Here is a 9,891-nt window from a genome sequence, read left to right as displayed (position 1 = left end):
TTAGGACTAGGACTTAGTTATTATTTTGCTCTTAAAAGCACTAAAGGTCTTTATAGTAGTTAGCTTCTAGGCAGAGAATAAGCTAGCACTAGCTTAGACTTACTATAACTTTCTCTATATTATTAAATTAAGAAGTAGATATAATAATAGCTACTAATAATAATTAGTAATTTTCTCGAGTTAGGCTTAATATAGAGTAGATATAAAGTATATATATATAGATAATAAGTTCTAACTATATTTAAAGGCAATAGCAGTAGTAGTAGAAGCAATAAGAATAGTTCTAGTAAGAAGTTAGCTAGAATCTATATAGAGACTAGCTTAAGCTTAGCTAGACAGTAAGTAAGGCTAGTATATTAGTAAGATTTAGTATATATTAAGAGCAAGAAGTTAAAAGAGGAAGAAAAAAGAGAAGAAAGTTAGAGAGAGTCTAGCTAGCTTTATATTTAATAAGAGCTTAAATTTAGCGTAGCAGCTACTATACTAGCTATAACTAGCTGTAAGGCTAAGAGGTAATTTATATATAAAATAAATATAAAGTAAATCTAAATATATAAGCTATTATAGCTAAATACTAAATATTTACACTAGTAGCTATATAATAGCATAGAACTAAGCTAGCCTACTCCTAAGAGAGCAATAGATATTATACTACACTAAGATAGTCTATATCTCTAAGAAGCAGGGATAATTAGAGACTAATAGACAGAAAAGAGAATTAAGCAGGCATAGAATAGCTCTAGCGTAGAGCTAGAGTTAAGCTATAGCTAGCTGTAAAGCTAAGAGGTAATTTATATATAAAATAAAAGTAAGGTAAATCTAACTATATAAGCTATTATAACTAAATACTAAATATTTACACTAGTAGTTATATAACAGCTTAGAGCTAGACTAGCCTACTCTTAAGATAGCAATAGACAATATACTATATAGAGATAAATTATATCTCTAGAGAGAGAGAACAATTAGAGGCTAGAGAATACAGTAGGAGAATAGACAGAAGCAGTATAGCTCTAGCATAAAGCTAGAGGCAGGCTTAGTTTTTAGGGGTTATTAGCCCCTCTAGAATACAGCTAGCAAAGCTAGCAATATTTATATACACACAGAAGATAGGCAGATTCTAGCCGGCATAGAGCTAGAGCTGCTCTAAAGAGCAAAAACAGAAGTAGGCAGAGTTTTTCTTCCTACTAAAGAGTTTTCTAGGCTTAATATAAGAAGAAGATATACTAGTTATATAGCTTTATAGCTATCTAGAGTATTTAATATATATATAATATAACTCTTCTACTATTAATTAATAATTATTTTAAAATAGTTTGCAAATAATAATTATTTTAAAATAGTTTATAAGAGGTTTTTTAAGTAAATTAATTTTAAATTATATATACCTAACTATTAAATAATTAATATTAGTATTATAAAGAACATAAAGTAATATATACTTTACTATACTTTATAGCTTATTTCTTAGTAGTAATACTTAAAATCTACTTTTTTATAGAACTTAGTATATTAAGTAGCTTAAATATAATAACTATATAATAATAATTCTATAAATTTAAAGTAAGATATTAGTATACTTTTCTACTAGTATACTTAAAAGTATATTGAAATACTAAAATACTTCTTAATACTACTAAAGTTATTACTTTAGTAGAAAAGCTTCTTTTAATACTATATTAAATACTTTTCTAAGGCTATTTAATATCTTCTTTTTTTAATACTTTTATTAAAATAATATATTTAATACTATTTATTAAAGTTTATAGTATTTTAGAAATAAAAGCAGTAGAAAAGACTTAATAAACGCTTAATATATTAGTTAGAATTTAAATTTAGTTATTTAATAAGGAATTTACTAATAGTAACAAAAGTACTTCTAGATATTTAATTTATATAAAAAAAGTTAGTATAATAATTAAAATATATTTATTATTTTAACTTACTTTATTAAATAATATATACTTAGAAGCTAGAATATCTTTTAGTGCTTAAATATTTTACAAAAGTATAAAATTATTATCTTTACAATTAAAAATAAATTTATTATAAATAGTAAGTAAATTTAAAAGTTTATAATTATTATTAATATTTTTAATTTTAAGTAAGCTAACTAGAATATTTATTATAATAGTTAATAGAGAAAGAAAAGTATAATAAAGTTAAAGAACTAAATTAAATTAAATTAAAATTAAATTAAGATTTAATTCTAGTTAAATTTATAATATATTTAGAAGGAAATTTTATTAAGTATTAATAGAGGAAAAAACTCTACTCTTTATATATATTTCTTAATTACTAATAGTAGTCTCTATAGGTGTAATTTAACTTCTAGCTAATTAGAAAGTAGTAGGCGCTCTATAGCAATAGTCAGGTCAGGTCAACTACAATAGTCAGGTCAGCTGAGGTAGGCGAGCAATGGTCGGGTCATCTGCACTCTCGGGAGGGATGGATGGATGGACGGACGGATGGATGGACGCCTGCCCTTGATCAAAGGAAGGCTGCAGGTTGCAACCGTACCAGCTACGGTCTACCAGCCCTCGCTCTTGATGGCCTCGCACGGAGTAACTAATACCAACTTGGTGCGTGCATCAACCCACAGAGACGTGTCTGTCTGGGACGATATCGCCGCCGTCGCATGTCGATTTTCTTCTTCTTTTTTTGCCTCGTCTGGCACATGTTCTCGCGGCTCCATCGACCAAGTGACCCTCCAATAACACTTTGCCCCGGGCACCCCCAGCAACCGAGGCAGCTCTGCTGCCGTGTGAGGGAGAATGTCGACCCTCATCAGGCAACATGTGTCGTCTTGTTGCAGGACAGCTGCTGACGTCGGTGCCTCCCTCAAGCCATGGGTTCTGGTCAGTAGCTGTTTTGATTCAGCCCAAAGTTTGTTCAACTGGCACTAGTGCAAGCCAGGCGTGAGGTCATCACGAGCGGAAACTCGATTCGACGCGCACACCAGTCAGCCGACCATACATGTTCGAGATGCCGTGGCGCAGCCAGAGCACAAAGAAAGCCACGCCTTGTGAGCTCAAACCCTCCGACGCTATCCGTTCTTTCCCCTCACACAGCAGTTATGCCAAGCAGATACAATTTCCGTCCGCCGCATATATGCCTATGTACTCCGCACCTAACTAACTAACTACAATATATCGAGACATGGGGGTGGCCTTGGGTCCCAGGCCCGTCCTTCGAGTCTAAAAGCAGTAGTAGCCTTGAGACCCAGAACCCGACTATTTCTAGACTGTGCACGGGCATACATCCAATGTATGGTTACGGTCCCGCCCGCTCCATCTGCCTACACACAGACGATGATGTGGGATGCCTTAGTCTTGGGAGATCCGGCTCCCGGCGACGTGACAACCTGTGCGAGTCCCGGACTTGCAGGCAAAGTACAGAGCCACTTGTAAGTTGTAACGAACGGGTCCAGCGCTGATGACATCGCCATGTGCACATGATTCATATCGTGTCGTACGTCATCCCTGGCATGGCGCCAGGTCGCCTCGCGCCCCCGTGTCAACACGACAAATATTGCTGTCAGGGGCAGGCCCTTTTCTGGAAACTAAGCGCAAAACCCGCACGGGGATGGCCTCGGCCACGATCCCCCGTCTTACCCGAGAACGTCATAAAAGTGAATCAACGTAGTGCTCCGTAGTTTGCTGCACGTCGATACATGTTTCAGCACTCGTCAGCCACAGCGGCAGAGCCTCGAAAGCACATGATCTGCTCGGATCCCCGCTCCCAAACATTGACCGTTAGACTGTCGGACGGGTGATAAATTTCAACCCGGATGCCCGGCCTGACCGCCATGTCCGGCTTGGTAGCTCGCGGGCTGTCGCGGCGCTCGATCGCCGCGAAGCCCAAGTTACATGCTCGAGTCACTGACTCACTGACTGTCATGTCTGGCTCTGCTCAAAGTTCACCAAGCGGCTGCCAGGCCTAGGACCTGGTTAGCCGTGCTACTCGACCTATACAAACTTTCCTTGTCCAACGATTGTGTCTGGTCGCCGGCTCCGGAGCAGGAGGCCGGTCGGCGCTGTGTACTCTGACGGATGGACAACTTGGACGAATCAATGTTGAGGGTTGAAATACAACATGTAATGATGGACGCTTGACGGTCTCACGGTATGGAGCCACTAGAGAAATAGTGTGTGCGGCACAAGACACATGTGTAAAAGTCGCAATACAGAAACCTGGTTCAGTGTCTCGCCATGGTCTCCCCACGTCCTCAGATGCGCGGAACCTGAACTGAGATGTGAAGGGGGGGGGGGGGGGGGGTCGTCGGTCAAATTTCTACAAGAGCTACGGAGTATATCAAGATCAATTGATTCAACAGCCTAAATGTCCTGTGGCCAACGGATTTGCAAAAGGTGGAAGCAGCGAATTGGAATCCGCGACTCCCCTCGGAGACGATCCTGACACGGTGTGTAAATGATGTATTGCCAATACTCTTTATATAGATATAGATATATATATATATATATATATAGAGAGAGAGAGAGAGAGAGAGAGAGACCATCACCCCATCTACGACAACAGTGGTCAATTCAAAATGATGCTCGTGAAAAAAACCAGCCGTACAATTCCCTGGTCGCCGTCAACATGTCGATTCACTTCTCCATCATCTTCTTCACTTTGTCCAACAATATCGTACTCTCCCTACCCAGCTTCTTCTCCCCATTTCTCCCGACCGTCTTCGCCATGGCCTTTTTAAATCGCTCCCTCTCTGCGAGCTTTCTCTGCCTCTCCTCTCTCCTCCGCTGCATCTCCAGGGCCCTCTCCTCGGATTCCTTCCTGCACGCCTCGGCCTTTTTCAGCTGCTTGTCATAGTACCCTGGCCGTCTGGTGCGTCGTCTTACGCCATCACTGGCAGGATCTGCGGACGCACCAGCGCCCGCTTGTGCCCTTTCTTCATCCTTGAGCATGAGTTCTCGTGTTGGATGTATCTTCTCTCCCCCGCCATCCTGCGACTTGGGGGGCTCGACTGGTGGATTTGCGTCATCTTCATCATCATCATCATCATTGCCATGCTCGCGGGCCTTGACCTTGGCGTATTCCTTCTTGACTTTGGCCTTTTGGATGAGATTCTTTTTTATTTTTGTCACTAAGAGACAGTTAGTGCGTCTTCTTGTGGAACGGTGCTGCGATTTCGGCTTGAGAAATCTTTCTTTTGGAGCATTTTTGGGTTCAAGGGTGACGTCTGTGTTTTCAAACCTTTTCTCCGCCATGGCCCGTCAGGCAAATTATCTGGTCCGACTCTAAAGCCGCGTCTGGATTTCTTGGGCTCTGAAGAGGGCGCCCCGGACTCGAGCGGTCTTTTGGGGGCCATTTTGGCATACGAATCACGCTTGGGGGTTTCCTTTCTCACGATGTCGATTTTTCCCTTCACGATTCACAACGGCCGCAAAGGTGTTGAGTTTGGTCACGAGGCAGAGAAGTGGGGGTCTGCACTTGACCAAGCATGCAGGCACTTGGGTACTTGGGAACTTGGGTACTTGACAACCAAGCACGGGCATGCATGCCGCTGGCGCAAGTCCGGGCTGAAGGCGTGCACGAGCCTTTTGCAGCAACGTTCTAGGTAAGCAGGAGAGGAAGAGAAAGAAGACGACACAAACAGGCGCACCTGTAATAAGTTACTTACTACTCCGTACTGTAGTATGGTGTTGGGTCGGGTCCCAACGCAGGAGCGAGTTGGAGCCTGCACATGCATGTGCACAAGCACAGGAGGCCACCAGACTCGACTCGACTCGTGTCTGCCGAGTCGCAACAGGCTACTGGGTACATAGGTACGCGGGCTGGGCAGCCAAAGGACATCGTCATGAAGTAGCCGCTGATGAGCCACCGGCGGGGTGCGCAAAGCACTAGTGGTTCTGCTGATGCGCGATGCGCTGTCTTGGCTGCCATTGTGCACGGCAGCACATGTAAACACATAGTAAGTACCCAGGCATGTAGATGTAGGGCGTCAACCCGTCGTGTGGTGACAGGCAGCGCAGCCCGCCCGAGAGTCCGAGACAGACTTGACTTGCGGAGAACATGGCAACTCACTCGCTACGGCACATGCGGGGCACCTCCTGGAACGTGAACAGACGGGTGGTACCTGCTCAAGTAGTACATAGTTACCTACTTGGTTGTTCCTTACTAGGTACCTATTTAGGTACTTCTTGGTCGACGCAGGTGGGGCGGTTATCTGGAACGGTCGGCCCACGAGTGAGTCCTTTCATCGACCGCATGACAACACGACGTCTCGCCATCCGATGCTTGACAACAGTACCGATTACCTGACTTGCCTATCCGCTATCTGTTCATCAACGTCGGACGGCCATTCATTAACTATTAGCAGCAGGCTTTCCCGCCGTTTTCTGCCCGTCCCACCAGACCGCTCTCGGCCTGGCCATGATTCACCGCTCATCGCCCATCACACATGCTCACATGCTCCAGCGTCCAATACCGTAATATCCATCTTCTCGTCGACGTCGTGTCCGTGACTCAGTGTCAGCCCTCGCAGCAGCAGCTCAGAAGCTCGTCCGTCCGTCCGTCCGGCCGCAGTCATCTTCTGGCTCGTTATTCGATTAGAACTTGCGTCTGTCACCCGTCACCACTCTCTGTGTCCTCGCCCGCTCGGAATCTGCCGGCAACAGAGTCCGTCTTGTCCGGCTCCTGTGCCTGTGCCCACTGGCTGGTCCTGGAGCCTGTCACTCGTGCGGTACATTGTGGCCGGCAACCTGACATGCCATTCTTCCTCGTTTCTCAAAGCTCCTTTGTCCAACCGCCTGTTTTGACGTGGGGATGGTAGGCGCCGTTTTATAGTCCGAGACTCCAAGCCTTCGTCTTGTTCAGTCGTACATTGGAGAACCACAGCCCAGTTCTGAGCTGTGGTTCTTCCGCCTCGAATTCAACATGCCCATTTTTCAGGACGACCTCGAGCCCGACCGCGACCGTCCTTCAACCCAGAGCAGCCCGCTACAGCCAGAACCTACGTCTCCAGTCCCGGGGCGCGTCTCTGGAGACGGCTTACCTACCGAGCTATGTGAAGGGCCGGTCTCTGATGATCCAACAAGGCCAACAACACCCAGGATAGACGACGAGGCCGCTATCTCTTGCCGAGCGGAGCTGATTGAAAGGCTTAAGAGGGGAGAGAGCCCGACTTGGATCCCGAACCGTCATGTGAGTTGTTCCATCTCCGGCACTTCCACAACCGAAATCTGCATCTGACTCGTGTGCCTCTGGTAGCTCGAATCCATTCTCCAACGCCGTGATGGTCCTCCTGTTAAACATACCTCGACCCAGTCCCCGAGACTGTTGCCTGCGGCCCAGGTCACCCCCGATAGAGTCGACAGCGGGACCGAAAATGCTGCAGAAGATAGGCTGCAGGACGGCTTGAACATCGAAAGACCAAGGTCAGCCCTGCACAGCGGAGATTTTACACACGACCAGGCGCAACAAGACAGACGACCGAGTACCCCTGACCGGCAGCGAGTCGAGAGCCGTCTGACCACGGAATCATCCTGGATTGCAACTTCACCACCCCGAGATTTCAGTCCATTCAACTTTGACCCGAGGATCCCGTCCCAGAGCCGTGTTGGCGGGGTCAAGCCCGTCCTTGCATCGTCGCAGTCGGCGTCTCTTTCGTCGAGCTTCGCCTACCACCCGCCCACAAGTCCGCTTGTGCAATCCGAAAGTAATGATGAATTGGACTTCTCCATGGTCCCAAGGAGTCTCGATGTGCCGACCAGGGACTTGAACCGAAGGCTTTCTGCACTCAACTCGACCGGCTCGTCACCGTTTACCTCGCCTTCCCAACGGCCGTCGATGGGTGGTTCAAAGTCATCTTTTGGTCGACGGGATGGTTCGCGGCCTTGGCAGGCTCATCAACCCCGAAGATCTCTAACTTCCACTCCCACTTTCGCTTTTCGTGGAACGCCCCCCCAGTCGACGGCAACTTTCCGTGCTAGACGACCATCAGTTGGATCAGATTCGTCACCCATTCAGCATGCATCCATGGTTGGCTCGTACGAAGAAAGCATTCTGCGAGGTCGAATGTCCACAACGCCGTCGAAGCCGTTTGACTTCACTGCCCAGATTGGAGTTCTCGGCAAGGGCAAGTGCAAATCCTGCCTCCGATGCCCACCACACGTTTTGCTGCCTTTTTCTGCGGTATACTACAGCTACAGCAATGCAGCTTATGGCAGATCTCGCTCTGACATTGATGGGCCAAGCCCGTACGTTGGTCAGATTGATCTGGAAAATGGACTACCAAACCCAGAAGAGGAGTCGAGGTCTAAGAGAAAAGCGCACGGTCGGTATATGGACCGACTGCCCGTCAACAACTCCGTCGACATCCCGATGCCTGATTTTGACCCCGATCATGACCGACCAGTGGCGTCTCGGTCAAGGCGCCGTACGAGCTCTACAAAGGCGCCGCCAGGTGGCAGCTACCGCATTCCGGAAAAGGGGCAGATTCAAATCATCATCAAGAACCAAAACAAAACGGCTGTCAAATTGTTTTTGGTCCCGTATGACCTGAGTGGGATGGAACCCGGTACCAAGACATTTATCCGACAGCGTAGTTACTCTGCCGGACCTATCATAGACCACGTCCCCAATCTCAGTGAAACAGATACGCTGAGTCGTCCCATGCTCAGGTATCTTGTTCATTTGCATATTTGTTGCCCTTCCAAAGGTCGATTTTACCTGTACAAAAGTATTCGTGTTGTGTTTGCCAACAGGGTGCCCGAAGGGAAAGAGAAGCTCCGGAATGAAACTACATGGCCGGAGCCAAGGTTCACACCATATAAACCCATCAGGGTAATGCATCCACCACTCACCATGTCTTCTGGGCCAGGCGCCATGCTGGCAGCAGACAAGGCCTTCCGACGCCGAAGTCTGGGAACTACTTTTGGTGGAGCCTCATCTGAAGCGTTTGACATGGTCGACGGCCTCGACTCTGCTGGTGGCGGAAACACCCTGCTCATCGAGCCCATCCCCTTCCGGCTTACTCCTCAAGATCGGGAAGACAGCGACATGAGCAACTCGACCAGCAACCCAGTTGCTGGACTTCGCTCACCGGAGCCTTTTCAAGCCAGCCGCCCACCGGCCAATGACGCAGCGGGGTTGGGCATCTGGGGTGGCGGCGGCGGCGACGACAATACCTCCTCACCATACGAGAAGCTTAGTAGAGAAGATTTTGGCTACGGAAGCTCCTCCTTCCGCGGCTTCTCCGGCAGCGGGTTCCCTGGCAGATCAGAAAGCTTACTATCGCAGCGACTTCGTTCGCTGGGCGTGAATAGGCCGCAGCCGCCAGAATCGGCCGAGGACCTAGCTTGACACCTGGGATGTGGTCAAGCTTGTATATAACCATAACAGTTCCGTGAAATAAGTTTGGACATGCTTTTTCTTTTCTTTTCTTTTCTTTCTTTTTTGGAAACCCTGGGAAACAAAAGAAAAGAAAAAACCCATTACATACGTATATCCACCATAGCCACCTTTGGCGAGTCTTGCTGGGCTTTGGACCTGTCCGACACGACAGCCTTCTGAATAGTTTGACCGCAGCACGCTCCATGACGCATTAGGATAGATATCAATCAATAGTACATACGTACCTGAACATGCGAACGTGAATGATGCAAAGTCTACAAACGCTGGGACGTTGCGCGTTGACGCCAGCGCAATACCTGTCTTGTACGAATTCACCAGTGGTGGTAGCTGGCATGACAAGAGTTTTTCTGTAGTCGTCAAGATGCTGCTCTATATGTGATTTCCCCAGTCCAGTCGCTCGTGGTGCGACTACTGCTAATGTACATCTTACACGTCTTTATATGCCGGGCAATTTACAAAGACGCCCTCTGCAGCACACATACGGTTGAGCGCGAGTAAGCGAAGATGCAGATGTAT

At 46.7% G+C, this 9,891-nt stretch overlaps 2 protein-coding genes across 2 annotated transcripts; one reads left to right on the top strand and one right to left on the bottom strand.

Moving 5' to 3' along the window:
• Positions 1 to 4,610: 4,610 nt before the first annotated feature.
• Positions 4,611 to 5,329, bottom strand: MAM_01142 (uncharacterized protein; the record flags this gene model as incomplete). The annotated part of the gene is made up of 2 exons (XM_040819941.1): positions 4,611 to 5,104; positions 5,215 to 5,329. 2 exons carry the CDS (start codon positions 5,327 to 5,329, stop codon positions 4,611 to 4,613), a joined length of 609 nt encoding a protein of 202 aa, XP_040683206.1.
• Positions 5,330 to 6,897: 1,568 nt separating this feature from the next.
• Positions 6,898 to 9,324, top strand: MAM_01141 (uncharacterized protein; the record flags this gene model as incomplete). The annotated part of the gene is made up of 2 exons (XM_040819940.1): positions 6,898 to 7,164; positions 7,231 to 9,324. 2 exons carry the CDS (start codon positions 6,898 to 6,900, stop codon positions 9,322 to 9,324), a joined length of 2,361 nt encoding a protein of 786 aa, XP_040683205.1.
• Positions 9,325 to 9,891: the final 567 nt, after the last annotated feature.

Source organism: Metarhizium album (assembly GCF_000804445.1).
Source record: "Metarhizium album ARSEF 1941 chromosome Unknown scaffold_1, whole genome shotgun sequence".
Taxonomy (NCBI): domain Eukaryota; kingdom Fungi; phylum Ascomycota; class Sordariomycetes; order Hypocreales; family Clavicipitaceae; genus Metarhizium; species Metarhizium album.
This window is presented reverse-complemented; position numbering and strand designations above follow the sequence as displayed.